We start from the raw sequence: 25,384 nt of genomic DNA, 5'->3' as shown, positions 1-25,384 counted from the left end.
ATAAAGTATGAAAAATTAATACATCTATATATATATATATATATATATATATATATACACATACATATGACACTGCTCATTTTCTAGACCTCCAACCAAGCCTTCAGCATCTTGTCTTTTGTGAAATTTGAATGAAAATATTCATTATTGAACACCCAGAAAATGTTTTGAAGCAACAGTTTTATTTGGTACAAAACATTGACAATTTATTTACATAGCCTGTCAGGGAAAAAAAGGATCAGAATCTGTAAGGCAGAGCTGTACAGAGTTGAGTGTGTTTTCTTTTTGGACTGAATTGTGAATGAATGAAGATAAGTAGAATAGCCTGTAATTACTCATTACAAAGGCTTTTTCACATCAAGATGGGTCTGAAGGGGATGCACACCATTTCTTAAAAAATAATAATCACACCTGGCTAGAAACTGGAGAGAGTATACCCCTGAATTTGCTTCAAGATACAAAATCTGGCACTACTCCGTGGACAGTGACTAAGGTGTTAACATATTAAAATGCCATGCCAAATGTCATTTCAATTCTGGGTCATACTTATTAGAAAATGCTGGTATAAAAATGTAATTTTGGTAAGACAGAGCTGACCCGAATGCTTCAAACCTTCGATCTTTGTCGTGGTAATCGAACTCCAAATCAGTATTCGAATGCTTAATTTTTTTTTTTAACATATCTATTAATCATGTATATATCCCAAATGAGCCCATGGAATAAGGAATAATCCTACAACATTATTCATATTCAACATCATTATAGTTATTCTCAGACAGATATCGCTGTTTATGTGTAGAGATGCATGTGTGTACAGTAGTGCGGCAGTGGCACTGTCCTGGGAACTGAAAGGGGGTAGATGGGGACAGACAGACAGAAGAACATGTTAGCCTGCTGCGCTGCCCCGCAAGATTCAGTGTCCAGTTCATTGTCGATGTCTTGGAACTTTCCCTATAATTTCTAGCTTCAGACAAGTTATTAATTTTAACTTTGGCAAGGTACTATACACTGTATCAATAGGCTTGGGCATATCAGAGGCCAAGTTTGTGTTAAAGGCCGATCTGCGTATTTGAAGAGATAACGGTCTATCCAGCAAAAGGGTTGGCATGAATCGTCACATCCTTTATCCGGGTTTCAGTCAGTGGTCGGAACGTCTTTTCATTGACAGGCAGTTTCTCCAGTTCATCCAGTGTTTCCAGGCCATCGATAATCCTACGTGTGGAAGAGAGTAAGATGTCAGCTGCAATTATAAATTATATTCTAATCAATCAGTAACTGTCAAGTACACCAACCGGCTGTCTAAAGAGCCAAAACAATTTCAACAATCATTATATCCATCTCACATAACACCTGTTTATCTGTATAAAGGTTGCTTACTTTCCAAACACTGTGTACTTCATGTCCAGATGGGGCTGTTTGGCGTATGTGAAGAAAAACTGGGAGCCATTTGTGTTGGGGCCATTGTTCGCCATTGAGACCACTCCTCTCACATTATGCTGAAATAAAAGAAAGCAGAACACAAAAGTTACAATAAAGACTGACCCCTGATGAAATATTAGGTAGACCTTCTCGCTGTCATAAGCAAACAAGCTAGAGTCAGTAGGTACTCACTTTTAGATGTTCACTGTACTCATCCTCATATTTGCGACCCCATATACTTGTTCCTCCTTTGCCTGTGCCTGAATGGTTTAATCAAAATACAAAGAATAACGGACATGAAGTGAGGATGTGAAATCTGACATTTCAGTGTTGAAATGCAGCAGATGCAACAACAATCCCGTTACCTGTAGGATCTCCAGTTTGAACCATGAAACCTTTAATATTGCGGTGGAAGACACAGCCGTTGTAGAACCCACTGCCACACAACGCAAGAAAGTTCTGGAAACAGTGAAAAGATGTTAGGATATTCATGACTTCGTTGGGGAAAATATGTTTAAATATCTGTTCAGGTCAGGCTTTTAAAAACTACATTAGCATTATTATCCAATCAAAATAGTGTCTGCAATGCATTTTTCTACTGAAACCAATCAAACATGAAAACTGTGAAGCAAACAACATAACCATGTCTATAACAGTGATGTCAAAAATACTTAAATATTGATACATATCGATATTGAATGTTTGAAACGATTTCAATACTCATTTTCCACAGAATCAAAACACGGGTACCAGCTTCGCTTTCTGGTAAAATTGACTCACACACCACTATTTCTTTTTCATAAAAATATAAAATTGTTTGCCTTCAATGCTGTGTACATTTTTCCTTGTGGTATCAAATATTGATATTTTTTAAGGTATTGTATTGAAGTGACAACACAAGTCTGTGATAATATATCATACAAAAGCCAGGTTTACGTTATACTTCTACTCCATTACATTTTGGAGACAAATATTGTACTTTTCACATCGTAATTTTGACATCTTTGATTGCTTTCTACTTTGCAGAGTCTGATTATTTATACAAAAATAAAGCAAAAAATGATGATGTATTTGAATAGATTAAGCCACCCTGCTGCACATAAAGTAGTTAAAATAAGTGATGCACATACTGTATAATATACATTATTCTGAAATGGGCCATTCTGCATAATGGGTACTTAAACTTTTGGCTTTAAGTTTATGATTATGCTAATATTGTATATCTCGAGTTTAATTTAGTTTGTAAAGGGACAGTGCAAAATAATAAATACACATATATTTGTCATCTATTGTCCCAGGCCAAGGTGTTACAGAAGGCATCCTAAAATACATCAGAACAAAAACATAAAACAGGACATGCTGTTTAAAAGTTGGAAAAGTACTTCTTTCACCACTGAGACTGTAGAATTTCTAATAATGTAATAATAGCACAACTTAAATGCATTGCTGTATCTCTAGGAGTCTCAAGGTTCTGAAAGGCGACTTTCGTACCTGTTGTGAAATGAACAGAAACCAGCAGCCAAAGAGATGGAGCATGTCTTTATATTTATATATATATATATTTACTGTATTGTTATTGTTATTATTATATATATCTTGTCCTAATTGTTTGTTATCACTATTATGTAGTCATATTATTTCTTTATATTAATCTTGTCTCTAGGTGAAGGCTTCAGATAAGCCCAGTGTTTTTTTTGCCTCTTCCTGCACTGCATATTATTCATTTATTTATTTGTTATGTTGTATAGTCTTAAATTGTGCAAAACAATAGTAGTTGACTCACCTCACATGTTCTCGGTGCCCGCTCACAAAACAATTCTATTTTAATTTCTCCCAGATCTGTCTGAAGGGTAACAGCCTGTAAACACATTAACAAAACAAACACAACCACTCAATGTAAACTTTAAGAGGAAGAGCCATTCATCACTGTTAGCTTAGCCTGTTAGCCAAACTACTAGAAGAAAGATCTCATTATAATAAAGGAGATTTCTGAACTGACTCCTAACTAACTCATACACGTTAAAACATATCATTAGTCCATAGCTTCTTAAACTGGGTTGTTATTTTAGTTTAGACAGATATATCTGGAGGAAATGTTCACAATCAAAACTCACCATTTCAAACGCTGCGTCTCTGAACAAGTGTCTCAGAGAAACATGTCCGTCTAGGTGCAGTAGCCCAGCAATGAATGGTTCCGCATGGCACACACACACATGGCAAAATGAAAGTGGCGTAGTTACTATTATACTGTGCCATTCATTGAGCTATTTACAGATATTATGGAGCTGTGAACGGTGCTGTTAAGGCCTTAAAGCTCAATAGAAACAGCTAGAACAAAGAAGCTAGAACAATCCAGTCTCTGCAGAGGATTAACACTTGTGATGCTGTTAGGACATGCCCAAATGAACCTGCTACATACGGCCCCTGAACAAATATTCTGGACCATTATAGCCCCCCAATTTCCCCATTCTCTGTGAAATTTATAGCATTTTTCTATGGTTTCTCTGCTTGAATATAACCAGATTTGTTTTTGGGTCATTTTACATTAATTTAGGAACATGCAACATACAGGCACAAAACCAAGATAATTAATTTCTATTACAACTAGATTTTGAAACTGGGATCTTCTTCAAGATAGGGCTTCAACATCAGGTAGTAAAGCAGGATGCAGCTTAGAGCCCTGATCATGTAAACTGATGCTTTAGCTAGGCAATATGACAATATATATATCGTCAAAACAATATAAAAATGTGTATCGTATATATTTCTCTATATCGTTTCTATCATGATATAGGCTAGGCCTGTATTTATTTATATTTTTCGCTATTATTTCACTTAAAACTGTTATGTTCATTTTGCACTCAAGTTCTTAAAATGAAAAAATGCTCAGTTCTATTAATTTGTCAAGTATTTCATTCACAGGAGTACATAGGCTCTGTGTGGTTATTTCATACAGACTATTTATTTATTGAATTACAAAAAAACATGCTTGTGATATGTAGTTATTGAGATATGGAAATTATCTATATTGTGATCGAAGATTTTGTCCATATCACCCAGTCCTATTCCAATGCACATTTTCAGGAGATTATCCATATGTGAGTTAATATAGACTTTGAAAATGGCTACTATAGTTTAACAGTAAGTGGCCTTGTGTTTTGAGAGACTGTCCTATAACCAGACAGCCCCTGGTTTTGCATTCTTCAGCAATTAAGTGGTCATCAAAAATGACATATATCCTGTACAGGTGTTCTGTTACTTCTTAATAACTTCATAATAATAATATGACTATCCCAATATCTAATATGATACCTGGGCAGATTTTCTAGCATCACCAAAATACAACAGAGAATTGAGTCATTTGCAACATTCAAACACCCAACAGACACCAAAACAAATTAGGTCAACCAAGTTTATTTTTTATTTTACCTCTAGTGGATGGTGTGCAGGAGAAGATGGGACACATGTTCAAACTAAATACTCACTGTCATATCATTCATGTCAATACTGATGCACTGATGATTTCCTTATTAATGAAAAACGTTTGGCAACCAAACATTGCATGAAGCCAAATGTGTACATCACCTATGATTGGATTTGAGTTGGGAAACATTTGAAAAAAAAAAAGATTTTGTACCCAAACATAATGATTTGAAGAGGAGAAAGAACAAAGATGAACATCATGGGGTGAGAAAGTCTCATCACGCCAACATACCAACACACGGATAACACTCTCACACACTCTTCATCTGTGCTAATCACGACAAAGACAATAATTCTGAAACAACACAGCTCAATTTGTACGTGGTCAATGAGGAAAAACACAGTTAAACTAAGTGGTTCTTTTAAAAACACAAAACACATTTTGTTTTAAACCAGCAGTCAATATTAAATACACCAAACTAGAAAAAGGAAATGTATAGAAATGCATATAAAACTGTAACTGTATAAAACAATTGTTTAAATTAATAAAAAATACCAGGTGTAATAAAAGAAAAAATAGGCAATCAACTCAAACAAGAAGTGAGTACTAGCTGGTTTCCTGAGAAATTTAGTTATATTGTAATAACACTAATAGCAGTCAAAATAAAATTAGTCAAAATTATTAAAAAAAAGGAGGGAAAACAGAACAAAAAGATTAATAATAACTATGAGATAAAAGCTAATCTATTTATTGATACTTTACTAGCAACCTGCACAATGCATTTTTAATGTACTGACCATTTACTTGCAGTGCTCACTGAAACACTTTACATTTGACAAAAGGTTCTCTGCTGTCAGTCTTAATTATAGTAGTTGATTGTCTTGATCTGTGGTGTATTGCTGAGGTGTTCATTTAAAATGCTCAAGTTGGGACGTAATGGTAAATAATTTGTTTTTCTGTGAGTAGTTGAAAAAAAAAAAGCTGAAATACTTATCTAATACCTGATATCTAATTCAATCTCATGGCTGGCAGCCATTCAGTCGAACCTTCCCACACCAAATACATAAAAAAAACATGAGCTTGACACATGAAGTTGTTTACCATTATTTGCATTTACCTAAATGTAACTTGTGGGAGAGGTGCTATAGTGCGCAAGCATTTTCTGAGACCAAAAATCCTCATCGTCACCTTAGTAAAATGATCGTGACAAAAAGAATGCCCATGCACATTAGAAAACATCACTACTGATCGTTACATAGTTTAAATAAAGGCAATATTGCACAATGTAGCATAGTTAAACATGTTACTGAAGTAAATGCACATAGCTTAAACTATTCCTATGCTTTTAAACCCAGTTACTGTAGTGTATATTGCTACTGTCCAAGTTTTCTTTGCAGTTAGGTTTATTAAAACATAAACTGATGTTTTTATTTGTTCTCGGGGTAAACACAAGAACCCCTATTATGTGTTGTGCTGTGTCAGAGCTGTGCATTGACCTCGAATTCCATATTTTATTACTGGAACTTACTGTGGCAAAAACACAAGTGCAGAAAAGTCACTCTCAGGCAAAAAGTATTGAACATTTCTCTACAAATGAACACACGTTGAAACCAAAGAAATAAATGACAACAGTTAGATGATCTGACCTGAAGTATGGAGGCCCATTTACGACAAGAAAAAAAAAAGAAAAACAAGAATGATAAAAATAAACATCTCCCACAATTATGAATAAAATAAATCAGTATAATATGACACCAAGTCAAAATTATGAGAAACTAAGACATTTTTTAACTCTCCCACAGATCCAGTTTAGTAAAACGAAATTATAAGATATTACTTTATAATTTAGACTTAGATTTTTAATTAAAATTAAAATCATTTCTAGCTTTCTGTCTTTCTTTATCTCTCTGACAAGGATGGGTTTCCATAAGGTGAGTATACCTGGCACAAAGAAAAACCACACAAACAAAAAATCCATTACATAATTTAAAAAAATAACCAAAATCAGCCCGTCAATAATTAATAAAATAAAAATCTAAAATGCTAAATTTCTTGATCACTAAATAAGACTGGTAGAAATGTTGCTGGATAATTTAAATCATTAATGCCCTTCTGACTTTTACACTCTATAGTAGTTGTCAGCAGTAGAAATAAAGTTAGCACAGACATATGACGAGGTGAGGCTACAAAGAATGTCTCATTAATCACATTTGAGACATCGTATGTATCTTTTATTTGCCCAAATTAATTACTTGTGTCAAGTATGGTCACTTGTGAAGAGTCCACAGGAAGTGATGAAATGAAACATTAGAGCAAAAATATAAAACAAACAGGAAAACTGTCCTGTTACTCCCATTATCATTTGGGCGTGGATGGTCTAGTGCAGCTTTAAAGACAATTATCTGCATCAAAACATGGTCAAGAGTCATTTGTTTGCCTCAACAAAAATAACAGAAACAGTACATAACACAGGAGTGAATTAAAGTTAAGGCAACTGACCTGAAAGCCATGGCTTTTAATCTTTGTTGCAGATGACAAATTAATTTGTAGGAATTACAATGTGTCTGTACATAAAGTGGAATGTAGCTTGTTTTTTTAAAAGCTTTACTCTTTTTGAAGTAACAGCTTAAATTTTAAATTTCACTACGATCAAGTTTCAGAAATGGCCATTTTGGACCTTATTGCATTGTTCTTTCACATAAAAAAATTATATTAACCTCATCTAAATGAATCCAATATAGCAATTGAAATAGATTAAAGATGGCTGTAATCTCACACAGTTGAACATCTACACTGAACATTGCACCATATTTTGACTAATGCAGTTCAGCAAGAATAAGAATCATATTAATCCTATAATGTTATAATAACAAACTGAAATGAACACAAGGCCAGGTGTTTAAAAACACATTTGAGAACATGTCTGGTTCTTTTACTTGTTATTTGCAGATGATAACACTCAGCTATCAGAGCACAAAAGTAGACCAGTGTTTACTTCATACCCCCCAAAGAAAGAGTAATAAACCATTCAGGTAAGCTTCTGTGTTGGTTTGACACATATTACTAATATTGGGAGGCTCCATTTCAATGTCAACATTGTGTTATCCTGTATAAGCTTCCTTTTAATTATTTTGATGCAGACATGACTCATCTCATTCAAAACCTTATCAGCATTTCCCCCAGATTTGTTCATTTCGTTTTGTGCAATTCATTACAAACAAACAATGTGGATGCAGCATGACCGTGACACAGATTTTGCTCAATTCCCACTGAGGAGTATACTGGCAGTAAGGGCTGGGTATCCGCTTGCTGATAAGATGCTCCGCTGTGTATGGGGGTGATGTTTTGGAATACTAGTCCGCTGGGTAGCATTCAGTAGAATAATTGCTTTTCCTCAAGCACTCGGTCAAACACACTCCACATCTTTTCCCCAGAAAGAGGCCATCAACCCCCTCCGCTCTGCCAAACTGGCTCCATGTAAGGATCACACTCAATACCACATGTTGTAGTGCTACCAAGACTCAACCAAAGACAACTCATCACTCTCTACAGCACTTGCACAACTAACAGTCTCCTCAGTGACCCTTCCACATTATGCAACATCCTCTCAGACACAAGGATCTCAGAATCAATAACCTTTCTTTACATGACTCATCATTAATTATCCCTGATTTGTTATTTTGTGCCATACATTGACAATTTTCCAATTAATTTCAAACTAAGCAAATATGGAGGTATCTGAGGGCCAGAAAAAACAGCAGATAAACAACGCCACTAATTGCTTTAACACAAATTGTGATTTTTAGGTTGCTAAAATGCAGTACCTGTGAGGGTTTCTGGACAACATTTGTCATTGCAAGCATATGTGCCCACTCCCATGAGAGTATTAAATACGTGACAAATTTCCCTTTAAGGTACATTTTGAACATAAAATAAATTAATCACAATTACTATGGACAATTGTGGGATTCATATTTTAATATTTAATATTAAATATTTTAATCGATTGACAGCCCTAATTGTAAACGAACATCTGTATAATCTTTCCTCAAAAGAAAAAAAAAAAAAGAGTTACAGCCTCTAGCCTATCATGATTAATTACTTTGCATGTTATGAGGCTGAGGTCTTAAGAGACCACCTTGCTATCTCATTTGTGAAAATATCAATACTGGATAGGTTATTTTAATAATGTATTCTATCTTGATTAGACAAGAACCCGATGTTATAGTAATTGAACATCTTTAGCAGAGTTGACACACGCTGCAGATTACAATAGCAATGCTAAAAAAGCATTACTGGGTTATAAGGGAAAGGCTTGAGAAGTTGTTTGTAGAGGAAGGAAAATCGAGAGAACAACCAGAAGCTATCAGTATTTTGGTTTTGCCCAGCTGGCACTGGTTATCGATACCCAACCTTACTGGCAGTACACTGCAGCAGGACTATACTATCTGCTTCTGAGACAGTACAGGCGTTCCTCTTGTGTCAGGGGCCAGTTGGTCAGTATCTGTTTTCACTCACAGCCACAGACCTGTTCAAGCCTGCTCTTTGTCAGTTTTCCAGAACTGCTCCTTGACCTCCGTGGGCAGGGTGTTGAAGAGGTCCTCCTCCACCACGAGGCCGGTTCTCTTCAGCTGTCGGCACTCGCCCAGCTCCACGGGCAGACACTCCAGACGGTTTCCTCTCAGCTCTAGCTGTGTAAGCCCAGTCAGCTCTCCAAAGCGCGATGGCAGAGACTGCAGGCAATTGTTCCCCAAGTTCAAAGTGCGAAGCTTCTTGCACTGGAACAGCTCATTGGGCAGGCTCTCGATCTTTATTTCAAGGTGGGGAGGGTGTCATGATGGGAGAAATGGAGAGGAATTAGAATTTGTAACTTAAACATTTCTCAGCAAATAAAACATAACGGATAAAAAAAATATTAAAATGATGGAAAACCTTATTCGAGTACTCACCCTGTTGGCTGTAACTGCCAGGTACTGAAGATTCTGGAGGAAGCCAATGTCTGTAGGGATGTAGGTTAGGTTGTTATGGCTCAGGTCCAAGAAGCGCAGCTTGCGGCAATAAAACAACTGGCTGGGGATCTTCTCGATCTTGTTCCTGTTCAGGTACAGTTTCTCCAGGTTGGTCAGTGTGCCAATCTGGATGGGAATATAGGCAATCTGGTTGTACCAGAGCTTAAGGCATACCAGCCGATGAAGGTGCTGGAAGCTGATGATCTCCTCGATGGTCTTCAGGTTGTTGTCCTTCAGATCGATCTCCTGCAAGTTGTGCAAGCTGAAGATCGAGTGCGGTATGCGTTCTAGATCGCAGCGAATGAGCTCCAGCTCCGTCAGGTTCACCATCTTCTTCAGGCTGTTGAGCACCATCAGCTTGGTGCCTTCATTGTTGACGGAGAGCTTCTGGAGGTGCATGCCCACATCGGTCACCACCTGAGGTAGCTTGGTAAGATTGCTCTTCAGACGAAGAACTTTGAGCCTCTTGAGCTCCCGGAGCCCGTCGATGACGATGTAACGGTTGTTCTCCGCGCTGAGATTCCCCGTTAGATGAAGCTCGCTGAGATTCTTCAGACTGTAGATCCATAAGGGAATCTCTTTGATGTCAGTGAACTTGATGTGCAGAGACTTCAGGTTCTCGCGCAAAAAAGCCAACGCAGGAGCTTCGATTTTGGCCGGCGTGTGGTAAAGCCACATCTCTCGCAGGTTGACCAGCTGGGCGATGATCGGCGGGATGGTGACGTCGGGGATGAGCTCCAGTTTAAGAACCTCTAGCTCCATCAGGTCGAATACTGTGTCTGGAATGCCACTCAGCATGAAAAGGTGCAACTCCAACTTCTCCTGAGAGTTCTTGGTAATCCTCTGCCGGAGCTTGTCCAGCGTCCACTCGTTGTTGAGGTTGAGCTGCCTCAGCTTGTTTTCGCTCACTTCTGAAAGGAACACGGCGAAGCGTTTGGAGTACAGAGGGTCATACTGATCGATCATGTGCATCATGAATGCAAAGTCGTTCTTAACATCGGGTATGTCGCTGTAGCTGCTCTCTTCCCGTATCGACTCAAAAGAGTACCTCTTTAGAGAGCGCCGAAGCATCCAGCAAAGTGTGTACATGCAGATCAAACCATACACCACTACTAAGCTAATGTAGAAACAGGCTAAGATTTTAAAAAGTGTAGCCAACGGGTGAGCACAACGGTACACGCTGTAACCTGTCAGGGTTTTTATATCAACCGAACAGTCAACGCTGAATTTAATATCATGCACGTAATACCCTGTATAGCAGATTATCAAAATAAACTTGATGACTTTGATGATAGTCTGACGGATGTACAGTCTGTACACGATGTCACCTTCTTCAACGTGTATACGGAACTTCTTGACTTTTTCAAACAGGGCTTTCGCCTGTTCACCCTCTTTCTTGTCCAAAACCCCTGTTTCTGTTCTATCTACAATGCCCTGCTCAAAGCGCGTCTTTGTCCTTTGGAGCATAGGAACACTCGCTTCAACGTCCTCACTGATAACCGACTCCTTGTGGTCCATTGAGCCGTTCATTTTCATCGGTTTTGGGTCGCTCTCTTCAACCACTGTCTCTGAGAGCGCCCTAGTCGTCCATGGGGAGTCGAAGCATTTCAGCAAGATGGATACAAAGTGCTCTAGTTTGGAACTAGTCCGTGGGAACTTAAACCAAAAGTTGCTGCAAGCTAGGAAAATAAGGGTGTGGAGTAATACTAGGTAAGGAAAATACTTGGCAAACCAGTGCAATCTATTCTCATAGCACACAGCATCCACATAGTTGTACTGGTGACGGTCCAGATCATACTGGATCCCTTTGGGCTCCATGAACATTGATGCGGCGAGGGTGGAATTGAAGTTCTTCTTGCAGGTCTCGTTGACCACCCATTTGCAGGGCAGGCAGATCATTTTGTCCTGTGTGACCTGCAGTGTGCCCCCAAACACGGAGATCATGAGCATGACAATGGAGATGTAGTCGGTGAACACATCCCACCATGGTTTCAGGATGCGGTATGCCGGCTGTGTGTCCACAAAGTACCGCAGCTCAGTGATGGGGATCATGGTTTATCTGTGAGGGAAAAAAAAGAGTCGAGGACATATTCATAATGGAGTACAGTGATATACGGAATTATACAGCCTTGCCAAACAGCAATACACTACAGATATTGCTTTCTTCAAAATTAAAAAGAAAAAGCGCTTTCCCTCTTGTACCAGAACAGCCTTCACCTGAACCACAACACAATACTAAGCCCAAAAAATCAATCCTACGATGCCAACTAAAAAGGTCATACATCAGTACATCCCAGACGGTTAATTTGAAGGCTGCCAGGAGTAATGAAATAGAGATTCACGCTTGTTGTGATAAAGATTTGCCTGATTGACTTTACTGACTGGGCTACCATGTTATTGATTTAACTATTGTTAAACAGACACAATTAATCTCACTTTCAAAAAGGGGTGTCATACTGGACATAGCATTTAAAATGGCAAACCAGCCTTTGATAAAATATGAAGTCAATTTGTCTGCATTTTCATTTCCTACAAGATTTAGGTGGAGAATTAATGGGTTGTCTCCATGAAGAAGAACAAATAATACAAATATCACACAGGCAGTGTATGCAGGCTATACATAGCCTATAATAAATGAGTAAATTAACAGAACAATCATTTCAGATTGGATTAATCAAGAAAAACCAATGCGCCTGATTTTCATTGGGAGGGCATCCCTAATTAGCATGGATGCATTGAGCCCACTTTTCCTTTTCTAATGCTGATTATCAAGCCCATCTGGCTGTCAAGCACGTCTAGCTGTAGATGTTTTGAATGCAGATGAATGTTTTTTCAATACCTTCTGATTCTGTAATTTGCTCTTTGTTTTAAATTATGTTTGTATTATGTCTGCAACCGTGTAGTCTTTACTCCTGGTTGAATAAAGGTTGAAAAAATAAATTAAATTACATTAAATTATGACACCTATAAACTAAGTGCTTCAAACTGTATAAAGTACACTGATACTCAGTAAAGTATTTTAAAAATTAGGAAAATTTGAAAAAAGTCACAAAACAGGAATATAGATACAGTTCAGTCACAACTGGCAAATGCGTCAGTAATGGTGCTGATACTGATCCAGAGTACTGCATAGATGCATCACAACCAACTAGGGCTAGAGGTAGGGCTGGGCGATAATTCAATAGGATAATTTATCGTCTTTCAATGGAATCATAATGTGATGAAATCATATATCAAGATATCACACAATTACGTCGTCTACATTGGTAATAACAAGCCAATACTAACTCAAATTTCTCAAAAAATCTGAATTTATAAAAAACTCTGTTTATGGGAATACCCCAGGGTAGTTAATTAATCTGATTACTCTGTATATGTGTGCATGCATGTAAACATTTCAGTGTATCGCTGGAAATATTATTTTTTCACTCGAAACAGTTATGTTTGTTTTGCACTAAAAATCTTAATAAAATGAGAAAATATTCTCTATTCATTTGACAAGTATTTAATTCACAAAGGAGTATACAAAAATAGGCTTTACCATGAAGTTATTTCATATAGACTTCTATTTATTTATTGAAATTACCAGAAAACAAGCTGTATTGTGATATATGTCGTTATTGTGAAATAAAATACATACACTGTGATCCCCTAATTAAGATTAAGTCGTATATGTGTCCATGCAACCTCACATCTACACCTGGTACACAAGCAGCAGCAAGACACATTAAAGTTACTACTCCAAGTTGTTGGTATGAAATATAATACAACTTTTTAAAAAAAAGCACGTTTGTGAACAACATATTTTGGTGTAAAGATATATAAAAAGGCTCTGAACACACTTGAAAAATAGTTCTACTTACAAATCCAAAACGTAAAGCACAATAATTCCATACGTAAACAGTCAAGAGTGATCCACAACTACTCCTTTGTCGTTGCTGCACATCAGAGCAAGATAGAGCCCTCCAAATCAACCCTTAGCCTTGTGTGAGTGTGACACACCCAGCATGTAAGCTTGAGAAGTCTCTCTTCTAAAGATGATATTCCGTTTTGGCTTGTTTAACCCAAACAACACGGCCGCCAGCGGAGCCACCTTGCTCCCCTGATCTCTATTCTTAGCCATTTCCGTTAATAATACCCAGAGTATTGTCTGCGAGGGCCTTGAGAAGCACCTCCCTTAACCTTCAGGACAAGATCCTGTTTACCTTATAGAAGCTGCTGTCTCCAACCAGTGTCTCTCTGGAATACTCTACCGTCACCTTTTGCAACCCCTATCGGCCCCAAAACACACACACACACGCACACACACAACAACAAGAGTAGGGAGTTGGCATTCATCAGAGCTTTTACTTTGTTAGGAAACTGTAAAGACAAGGAGTCAAGACGCCTAGTCTGATCCTTGGCCAAATAAGCGTACAGTATTTACACTGGCCCCGGTTCAGAGAAACCTTTGCACACATAACTATTCCAGTATAGTCTGGTATGGGTAGATGATTTAGCACAACAAGCACACTGCGTTAACTCAAATACTGACCAGTTTAGAGGTGTTATCTGTGCTCCAGTGACTGATGATGACCCTGGTGGACCAGCCACTCCCTGTGAAACCAAAACTCTTCATGGACCATTGCCTCTCTCAGCGCCATGGGGTTAAATATAAATACCTGAAAAAAGATAAAAGGAGATGTTTATGTGGTTCCATCTGTTTTCTAACACACTTGGTAGTGACACACTTTAGCAAAAAGCCTAAAGAAAGTTATGCAACTACCTTTGTAGTGCAACTACCTTTGTTTACATTACATCTATTTCTATATTGTATACTTCTAGTGTAACACTTCTGTTTATATTTATTTATTACATCTACTCTACCTGTTTTATATGCTTTATAACTGTGTGTTTTACCTGTTATATGTTTTATCTGCCTCGTTTAGTCCTGTCAAGTATTTGTTTTAAAGCACTGACCAGAAGAGGCAACTGTGAATCTCGTTGTATTTAATACAATAATGACAATAAAGCTTTCTATTCTATGTTTAAACAACACTAATTTACAATAAACAGTCTGTTCTTTTACAGGTTATTGCTCTTATTAACGAGGATCGCGCCAGATATGTTTGCATCATCAGATACACATATTAATTCAACATCAGATGGGAGTACTGTCCATCCATCTGTCACCACTCTGTAACGTTAGCATGAAGCTGTCTTTGTCATCTGGCTAAGGAAGCTGAGCAAGCACTTCTTAACAGAAAGAAAGTTGGAGCTGGCTGATTTATTTTGATATATACAATTAAATACTGTGACACAATATGTGTGAGTATACGTATCTGACAACGAGCTACTTCTCAGCACCGACCAGAAACAAGCATGCTGTTAAAAAACACGTTCGCAAACTGAGCTAGCCTGCTGCTAGCTGGTGAGCTAATCCAGCTCGCTCGCTACAGCCGGCTCTCTGCCTGTCGGAGAGTTTACAAACTCTGTTGTTCATATATCACAGTGACACGTTGCTAACATGTATTACAGATACTATAAAGCCCAACTTACTACTTGTTTGGTGTGCTGCGATCACAACGCTACTTTAAATAGCAGTAGTTGCTAACACATTGCAGCTCCGCTGGCTAGCTGTTGTCTTTTCCAGGAACCTCCGGGACAGCTTCCGGTTCCGGTTCCGGTAAGATCCACATTCTTTAAATTTCCTATTTGAACCAAAAGCGAAGGAGGTGCTATAGAATTATTATATTTGGTTGCTATGATTAAAGTGACGCTATCTATCTACCTATTTATATTTATTTTATTTTACTTTATGTTATCTTATTCTTTTTAATCTTGCCTTAATTTGATTTGCACCCTGACAGCCAGCCACACCTTTCTCAGGTGAACACACACACTCACGATATTGCTCTTGCCCAGTTATGTTGGCTTTTTTAAAGTTGTTCTTTTTTAAATTAATTTTTTAATTTTAATTTTTTAATTTTTTAATTTTTTAATTTATTTATTTATTTATTTTTCTTTCTTTAATTTTAACTTGGACATTTTTTTTTTTCCATATTTCATTTTATTTTATTTTGTTATGAGGAAAAGGAAGAAAAAAATAAAATAAAAAAAAGACTCCTGTGAAAAATCGAAGATTTACGGAATAAAGTCATAATATTACGAGAAAAAAAGTCGTAATATTACGAGAAGTCATAACTTTACAAGAAAAAAAAGTCGTAATATTACGAGAATAAAGACATAACTTAATGAGAGAAAAAAAGTCGTAGTTTACGAGAATAAATTCATAACTTCACGAGAAAAAAGTCGTAATATTACGAGAATAAAGTCATAAATTTACGAGACTAAAGTCGTAATATTAAGAGAAAAAAAGAAAATAACACGTTAAATTACTACTTTATAATATTATGACTTTATTCTCATAATATTATGATTTTTATTCTCATAATATTATGACTTTATTCTTGTAATATTATGACCGCATGTGACCCCTGCCCTAGCACTATTAACACTATATCCACATTCCCTTACTTTTTTTTTTTTCTCTCTCTCTCTTCATCCACACTCTTATGAACTGTGCACCAATTTCCAGGCTTGTCTGTTCCCTTGTAGTTGTGGACTGTTCTGTAAGATGCCATAATGTAATGCAAATTTCTCAATAAAAAAAAATAAATAAATAAAAAAAAAAGTTCTCCTCTTCCGCCGCCAGGATGAGGAGTGGCAGTGTGGCGCGTTTAACAAAACGTAGAAGAAGAACTCCCTTCCTGTCTGTTTGTGGTAGTAGAGAGATGTTCATGTTTTGACAGCAAGGACAGAGGATCTTATGTTATGATTGACTGCTCAACAGCTCTGAATAGTGTATTTTAATACTGGAAATGTTGTCTTTGCGGATTGTGTGCTCATCCCGGGCTTTACTGCTGATGACGAACCGACAGTCTGCTTATAAAACTGTTACATGTTCAGCTCATTGTGTGTCTGCCAGCTTCCTCCAGAAGGACACATGGTGCAGCAGCAACAGGAACCTCAAAGCACTGGGAAAGGAAAGAAAGCATGCAGTCAGTTCACACAGGAAGAATTACTGCACAAGTCAAGTCAAGCTAAACTGCTGGAACTGCAAACAGCCTCTTGACAAAACATCTGGATTCTTCTGCATGGCATGCAAAGTAATCCAGCCCCCAGAAGAAGGGATATCCTTCTTTAAAATCATGGATTGGTGAGTGTTTTATTCATCATTACCCACTATCATCTGTCTATTACTAATGCACATTTTATTAGGGATGCACCGATACTGACACTGGATCAGATATCGGGACGATACTGACTCAAATAGCTGGTATCGGTGACAATGGGGCTGATCTATTCAGTTCAATTCTATGTTTATATACCATATACATTTTATACTGGTACATTAATTCCTGTTTACGTTTTGAGTAATTTATTGATGCATTAAAAAGGTTTACACTTGAATTGTAATTCCTGTTAAATTTGAAGATTTTTTTACCAAGTTGCTGGTGTACGATTCATTATGTTAATAATAAATATCAATTCAGTAAATTTATATTTATTTGTTACATTTTGTTTTACAAGGTTAAACCTGAAGTAGGCGAGATTGGAGCAAATATGATTAAAAAAAGTTATTTTATAAAACGTGACAGTAGTGCATGAAACAGGTAACCTGAAAAAAATCATGTGCCTCCGTGTCGTCCGGTGCTCCTAACGGCATTTGCAAGATTTCACACACCGGAGGAAAACAAGCAGTAAGAGCTGACCTGAGGTCCGCTGTCCATCTGCTGTTTATAAGAGCCGGCTGTCAATCACTCGTGAACTCCGACCAAACGGTCAAACTAAGCAGTGCTGATCGAATATGAATCAATATCATTTTACGTTAATGCCTATTTCTCTCCTCAAATGTTTTCAGAATCATCTTGTAGTGCACGGTTTAGCTGTAAAATTAGAAAGTTTGTGACGCCGCCGCCATTGTGAAATCTGGTTAAGGAACGCCAAGTTTGGGTCACATGACCGGAGCACAGCCAATAGGAACGCTCTCTCAATGAAATGAGCTGTGATTGGTGAAAGTCTCCCGTCACGGGCTAGATTTTCTAAAGGCTGAAAACAGAGCCATGAGAAGGTGCATAAGTCTAGTTTTCTCTCAGAACACTTGAATTACAATATGCTGAAAGGTTATTATGGAATTGTGGCCCAATGATGCCAAAAATATTCTGCCTACTGCAGCTTTAAGAAAGTAATGTTTAAGTCAAGCCTGATGTTGCCTTACACATAAAAGAATGATCCCAGTCACTTCCACACAGTGAGGCATACTGCTCATTAATTAAACACTAGTATTGGATCGGTATACTCGGTATCGGTTGATACCCAAAGCCCAGGTATCGCTATCGGTATCGGGCCTGAAAAAGTCAGATCGGTGCATCCCTACATTTTATTAAGTCTGTCTGTGTGCAAAAAAATGCCATGTCACCATGTGTTGCCTCTTTTCAGTGACTACTCATTCACACTGAACACACACAAGCTGCAGAAAAGATACTTGCAGCTCCAGCGGTCTCTACATCCAGACAACTTCAGCCAGAAATCTGTGGTATGCAGGGAGTGGGGGCGGGGAGGATGTGAGGGGAATCTCACTAGAGATCAGTTTAGTAACATGGTTCATGAGTCAGCTGAGGCTGTCCTATCTATTAGTGTGACACAGGAAATGGGTTTTGACCCTTTGTTCCTATTAGGCCACTTTGGCTGTGCATTTTTGTTTTGTTAGTGTGATTCATTGTGATTTGGTCAACGGAAACAGAAACTCTGGGCAAAGTTGGAGATGGGTTTTTAAAAGACACTGACAAATTTAGGCCCTCGTAAGGCAGCTTATTTAGCTACCAGGAAAACAAGGTCAAGGCAAGGCAAGCAAGTTCAAGGAATCAAAAGCAAAACAACCAAGAAGACGAAAGCAGTGCTTTAAGACAGAGAGGAGGAAAACTTGCAAAAAAATAAATTAAAAAATGTATAGTATGATCAATGCTATTTTGACTTATATCAGGAAAAGCACAGGTGTATCTAATGACATTAGTGGTGGCTCAGTTACATTAAGTATCCCAGAAGGCGATTCCAGTCAACATGCACAATACCAGGATCGTGGTTTATCTAATCCTTTATTACTGCTATTAATATACCTGTGCTCTTCTTGCTATGACTTGTTAAGATGTCCACTGTGAAAAAAAGGTCTATGACATAATCTATGTAAGGAATCTAAAAGGAAGAAAACATGGGTAAGAATAGAAATAGAAAATACTTTATTGTCAGGCAGCAATTTGTCTTCAGGTTGCATGTGCAAAATCTGCTATTAAAAACGGTACATTATCATATCACATCCAGACAGGACACATTAAAAACACATCTACATAAAAGCACAACATACAATAGAATGTACATCAAAATTATTTAAATGAGGGCAATGTAGGTGTTCGTACTGGGAAGTTGATTTACCTCAAAACCCACAGCCGCAGACTCACTGGCGTTTTCAGTCCAAAATGGCGGCAGCGCTACCGCAGCGCCATCTAGCTGCTGTCGTCAGAAAAGCATCAGAGTTTCGTCTCTTTGCTTCTATACTCGTCGCTAGCATGGAGGGTCTAATGAGAGGTGGTACCAAGTTGCATCATGGGAAATTAAGGCTGCAGTGTTTTGGGAGCTTGACCCATACTGCAAATTTCCCCACTGTGGGACTAATAAAGGATTACCTTATCTTATCTTACTAAGGACTAAAAGTAAGGATATCTCAGCCTCTGCTGCTTTGAGTACCCCTTTAATTAATTATATAGAATGCCATCAATAAAATGCACACCGCAAACTCACGGGGATGCTTTATACTGAAAGACACTAAAAGGGAAAGACAGGAATGATTTTGGTTTGTCCACTTTTCTTTGAATGGAGCACTCACTCACTGCTGTTGAGGACATTTGCGCCTCTCGTCCTCTTCACTTTTGATTTGTCACTTCTTTTAAGCAGACAACTACTTTTCAACCACTATAACGACTACATTTCCATCACCAGAATCTTGCGAAGGAAAATAGGTTTGATGAATCACATTCAGCCCGAAGCGCAGTTAGGCTGATGAGACAGATAGGCTTATATTTTACATAAAAACCTCGACTAGAGCAGCTTTAAAAATGTCACAGATTGAAATAAGACGTGTCCAAAATGTCCAAAGTCGAATGTGTTTATAGGTTGTTTTATAAGATAGTTGACTCGTTTCCCCCCCCTCGCGGATCATTATAAAAATTGCCTGGCAGTTTAGAAGAATAAGCATTATGAGCACAAGGAGGAGAAGAGGTGTGTTGCTTCGCACGTAATTTATTTTGTACACCCAGGTGCAAAAGCATAATGCATAATGTCTTGATACGATATGAAAGCTTTAACTCATATTCAGCAGAATGCGAGAGAGGAGAGGTATCCTAAATGGTTTCTTCACACACAACCTGTCCAACATTGTACAGAGTCTGTTTTATTTATCAGCACCTCTGGCCATTTTTTCTTAATTAGACATCTTCCAGCCCCAGGGGGTCGTCATCATATATAGAAAACTCATTACTTATACAAGGCTACAAGGCAGCCACCTACTGCACTGGTTGTTATTACAGAAACAGCTCCACACGATGGGCCCATGGGCCAGAGCTCGAGACTATTGATTTTCACGAGAGCTGACAGACCTGATAGGTACTCGGATCTGCCAACCATTTCCAAGATATTTTCCTCTCCGTCTTGTTTCCACGCGTCTGTCGTGTCAAACTTACACCTGGATCCCTTGAAGGGTCCCAAACTGCTCGACTACAAAAGAGGAGCTGTATGTCATACATCTAATTGTCAGTATCACCGAGGATTTTGTGTTTAAAAAAATGACAGCGGTATAGATTGGGATGACAAGGTGTAAAATAGCTCAGATGGAATTCCCTTTTGTGACAGGTTGATGTGAAACTGTGGATAATGTCTTGTTCCAAATGCATGTTAGTTAAAAGTCACAATAACAGAGAATGTCCTTTTCCTTTTTTAATGAATGAATTTGGACTGAACATCATTAGAAGCAAACCTGACTGAACCCTCTTTTTGCAGAAAGAACAGGAGTATTCAGAAAGCCACTCGGCTCTTGTGAACAAAGCGTACCAGACTCTGCTTAAGCCTTTGAGTCGCGGCCTTTATATGGTGAGTTTGAAATCCCTGACTTAACTTCTAATGAATAGTTTATTTTCATAACTGCGAGCTCAGTCTGTCTGATCGCCTGTTCAAGAGAAACGTCTTCACCATCTGTCAGTCAAAAGTAGTAACGCGGATTTAAAGGAGCAGTTTAGTTTGGGTGAACTCTTCGTCCTGTGTTTCAGCTGGAGCTGAAGGGGATGAGTATAGAAGAGGGCACCGAGTCCGGGGCTGATTCGGAGTTCCTAATGGAGCTGATGGAGATCAATGAAGCCCTTGATGAAGCACAGACTCCAGATGAAGCCAATAAGATCGGCCAAGACACAAAAGGTAAATAAATATGCCTGTTTAGTTAATGGAGTGAAAGTCTGGTTTAGTGATTTGAGCCGAATAAGCACAGGTGGACGAGTACATCTACGTGGCTATTTAGTCCTAACAGATATATAGCTATTTCAAATCTTTGATTAGTTATTATTATTAAAGTGAAATAATACAAACAATGAAAATCCCTTTGGGGCTTAACTGCTCACTGGCTGAGACATTCTTTGTTTTAAGGGTTAAAGTTGTAATCCTTGAGGTTTCAGTTCTGGTTGATTTGGTGACACCTGTGATTACCATGGTAACAGCAAGTGTGGTTTCATCATAGAAATAGAATAGGAGTAAAACGGACATTCCCTTTCAAATCAACGTAGCAGGATGGTCAGAGCGGCGGACATTTTTTTAGCTGTAACATTGCAAAGAACGTAGCCGGCTACTTCTATATAAACTTCTGTATGAACCGACTCACCGGGACTCACTCGTGCACACAGAGGGGCGGTTTAGCGGCGGAGCAACAATGTGTGACACAATTTACTGACGAGTGAACAACAATCGCCATTTTCTTTTGAACTAGTCAAATAACCACAGCAAACAGTTCAATGTCCGTTCTACTCCTATTCTATTTCTAAGGGTTCGATAAAGGGTTGGGCAATTGGACGAATGTATTGGCTATCAGCAATTGGTTGAATACATCGCCGGTTGGCTTTTTTGAGCAATTTTTTGGGCAATGTTTCGTCATCTTATTTTGCTAATTTAATGATCTACCTCCGAAGATCGAGAGCAGCTCTGCCGCTGCTCAGCGGGCAGAGAGAGAGGTTATATATATCTACAGACTATCAGACTAGGCACGGGGAGTTCGGTGTCGGCGGTACACGACAAATTCACAAATATTTAGGATATTACTACAGACATTCTTGTGGGCTTACATCGCAACGTCTGCTGTATTTCCATGTGTTTACTGCATGTTTATTTGCATATAGAGCAGGAACTTGAGATCGGATCACAAGTGGTCACTCAGGGCCAGAGATACAGCGGGGGGAAAACAATGTGTAGAGCCGGCATACTTTAATATCTGACTCTGTGAATTAAGGGGGGGGGATTTGAGGCAATTCGAATCCAGGACAGGAATGGTTTTCACCAACGATGAAAACTACTATATAGAAAGGTAATTATAGAATCACTGAAATGGCTAATGCATACAAAAATGCAGACCATAAATAGAATCAGAAATAGGATACGATTTCATGAAAATATCAAGGATTAGAACTACAATTAGTCTCAGAGGCGAGTGTGATTTTGAGCTTCTAGAAATAGACAGCACCATATGTGCCATGTCTTGTTAACACGTGCAGAACTGGATCTCGTCTTCTTCTCACATTTGCAGGGCAGCTGGCAGTGTTGACAGAGAAGATAGACGCTGTCCTTCTTAAAGGTATTATATTCACACGTCGCATCATTGAAACATTTTCTGTTCCTCCCACTCATTCCTTTGTTTGTTTTGTAATCTATGCTGAAGCTTTCCTTTAAGTCACTGAGTGAGTCAGTGATTGAACTTTCTTATGCACTCTCTCTCTTTTCTTTTTTTTATCAGGAGAGCTTCAAGCCGCCAAAGCCTTGCTCGCCCAAATGAAATACTACGCAAACATTGAAGAGAAAGTGAAGGAAAAACTTTCTGAATTCATGTAATTTCCCCCCGAATACTAGTGTCACTTTATTTAATATTTTTATCTACTTAAAAAAGTTTTGCACAGAAGCACAGAAATTATTGTACTTTTGTCTCGGGATTATGTAAATCTATTGTTCACGTTGAATAATAAAACTGCTTGTAATGCATCATACACAACTGGATTAATGGCGATTTGTGCTTAATTTGCTGTGTTTTGATTAAAAACTGTACAGATATGAGAGTGTAATTGGATGCATACAGTATCACCCTTGAATCCCACCAATTTCACGAGCCTAATCACATCCACTTGTACCTAATGTATCATTAAATATGACAGAGATCTGTAATTGGCTCTGATTAAATGTGCTGCTCAGAGTGTTTATATGATTATCCTGCCTATCAGTTCAGCACACAGAAACGGGACTCTCGGTCAGTTCCTCAGGGCACCTTTAGGTGGAGACATAACACCTTGACAAGCATCATGCAGAGGAGCAGTACATGGTGTACAAACTGGATATGAGACCAGAAGGAAGTCCTTTATTGGGATAGACAAGCTATTGAATTATTTATGGTGGCTCCGCATTAATGCTATGATCCTGGAAGACCCCACTGAATGACGATTACTCGATGAGCCAAAGATCTGTGTAAAGTTCTAGCTCATAAATTGATGTAACTTTGACCCTGTACACCTGCAGCACACTGATAGGTGCATCAAAATGTAAATTTACCCATCTTCTCCCTCATTTACGTTGTTTTTTTTCAACACTATAGAGTCATAATCTGTAATTACTTTGCAAATTGGAGCTCCCGTCACGTTGTGGCTTTTGATCCGAGAAACTGATACAGGTGTAATCACGCTGAAATAAGGGGAGTCGCCACTTAATCTGATGGCAGGCTGTGAACCATCAGATCACGTATCATATGAAAAATGTTATTTGAGACACACTAGCATCACAACTTAAACCATTTTCTGTGTATTAGTGATGCTACACTGACACTGTTTTTCCTGTGCCCCACACCATCCCACTGTAACACATCCTGACTGGTTGTTTATTAAGGCTGGAACAACAATGTCATGTGTCTGAGGCGGTTTTCGTTTTTTTTACCGTGGAGAAGCAGTTTCCCTAATACACATGGATAGACATTGAATTAAACAGGGCTTCTCCCACCACAAGGAGACTAACAGGCCTATTTATTATTCATGTCGTAATCGGAAGGCATCTACGGCGCCTTTGAATTAATGAGAAAATCTGATCGACCAACACTGAGGCCACTGCTGTCTCCCACAACTCTTTAAAATTGAGTTTGAAAGAGACGAAAGGGGGGAAAAAAAACAGCTGGGCTGTGAAATTGACTTGGATGGAAAAACTAGCTACTGTAGGTAGATGCGACCACCATGCACTGGTCACGGTGCACTGGGTTACTTCAACCATTCTGTAAAGGCCTACGTGACCCAGTTAATAGAATTCCTATTAGGGTAGTTATTGCGCCAGTTTGACATTTCTGGGGAATTAGCTTATTAAATTTCTTATTGAGAGTTGGATGAGAAGATAGATACCATTCTTATAGTCCACTCTTTTCCATCCACCAAATATTAAAGGGGACATAATCATGCTCATCTTCAGGTTCATACTCATATGTTCAAAAACACATTATGTTTCTCATACTGTCTGTCTGAATATACCTGTATTCACCCTCTGTTGGAAACGCTCCGTTTTAGTGCCTGTCTCTTTAAGACCTCCTCCTGAAAAACCCAGTCTGCTCTGATTGGCTTGCAAGAAAAAATATGGTACCAACCATGTCATACTAGCTTGTCGCGAAGGAGGCTAAATAACACTCGAAACTTGTGCAAAAGTTTCTATCACGGCCATTTTCAAAGGGATTCCCTTGTTCTCTGATCTTAACATATGTGAATGAAAATGGTTTCCTTGGGTACCCACAAGTCTCCCCTTTACAGACATGCCCACTTTATGATAATCACAAGCAGTTTGGGGCAAGTCATAGTCAAGTCAGCACACTGACACACTGACAGCTGTTGTTGCCTGTTGGGCTGCAGTTTGCCATGTTATAATTTGAGCATATTTTTTTATGCTAAATGCAGTACCTTTGAGGGTTTCTGGACAATATTTGTTGTTGTTCATTGATTTCCAATAATAAATATATACATACATTTGCATAAAGCAAGCATACTGTATGTGCCCACTCCCATGTTGATAAGAGTATTAAATACAGAGACAAATCTCCCTTTAAGGTGCATTTTGAACAGATGAAAAATGTGAGATTGATTTGTGATAAATCACGATTAACTATTTTAATTGATTGACAGCCCTACTTATTTCACAGTTTGTGCGTTGGTAGGCCCAAATACCCAAATGT

At 38.3% G+C, this 25,384-nt stretch overlaps 3 protein-coding genes across 4 annotated transcripts; 1 reads left to right on the top strand and 2 right to left on the bottom strand.

The window, feature by feature from the left end:
• Positions 1-163: 163 nt before the first annotated feature.
• Positions 164-3,616, bottom strand: ppil3 (peptidylprolyl isomerase (cyclophilin)-like 3). The gene is made up of 6 exons (XM_037777097.1): positions 3,534-3,616; positions 3,203-3,277; positions 1,785-1,878; positions 1,612-1,679; positions 1,378-1,496; positions 164-1,212 (listed from the first exon to the last, which is right to left on the bottom strand). Exons 1-6 carry the CDS (start codon positions 3,534-3,536, stop codon positions 1,086-1,088), a joined length of 486 nt encoding a protein of 161 aa, XP_037633025.1. The 5' UTR covers positions 3,537-3,616; the 3' UTR covers positions 164-1,085.
• Positions 3,617-4,817: 1,201 nt separating this feature from the next.
• Positions 4,818-15,534, bottom strand: LOC119493092 (volume-regulated anion channel subunit LRRC8A). Of its 2 annotated transcripts, XM_037778125.1 has the most exons (5): positions 15,391-15,534; positions 14,387-14,513; positions 14,058-14,123; positions 9,793-11,911; positions 4,818-9,651 (listed from the first exon to the last, which is right to left on the bottom strand). In XM_037778125.1, the coding sequence occupies exons 4-5, from the start codon at positions 11,902-11,904 to the stop codon at positions 9,376-9,378; spliced, it is 2,388 nt and encodes a 795-aa protein (XP_037634053.1). In that variant the 5' UTR covers positions 11,905-11,911; positions 14,058-14,123; positions 14,387-14,513; positions 15,391-15,534; the 3' UTR covers positions 4,818-9,375. The 2 variants fall into 2 exon arrangements, with proteins under 2 accessions (XP_037634053.1, XP_037634052.1); XM_037778124.1 differs by lacking the exon at positions 14,058-14,123.
• Positions 15,535-16,575: 1,041 nt separating this feature from the next.
• hscb (HscB mitochondrial iron-sulfur cluster cochaperone) lies at positions 16,576-23,185 on the top strand. Its single transcript, XM_037779143.1, has 6 exons — positions 16,576-17,050; positions 18,334-18,430; positions 20,944-21,033; positions 21,210-21,354; positions 22,727-22,774; positions 22,934-23,185. The coding sequence occupies exons 1-6, from the start codon at positions 16,713-16,715 to the stop codon at positions 23,026-23,028; spliced, it is 813 nt and encodes a 270-aa protein (XP_037635071.1). The 5' UTR covers positions 16,576-16,712; the 3' UTR covers positions 23,029-23,185.
• Positions 23,186-25,384: the final 2,199 nt, after the last annotated feature.

The sequence above is a fragment of the Sebastes umbrosus genome, chromosome 8 (genome assembly GCF_015220745.1).
Source record: "Sebastes umbrosus isolate fSebUmb1 chromosome 8, fSebUmb1.pri, whole genome shotgun sequence".
In the NCBI taxonomy this organism is placed as follows: Eukaryota; Metazoa; Chordata; class Actinopteri; order Perciformes; family Sebastidae; genus Sebastes; species Sebastes umbrosus.
Note: the sequence above shows the minus strand (reverse complement) of the source record. Positions and strands in the feature narration are given on the sequence as shown.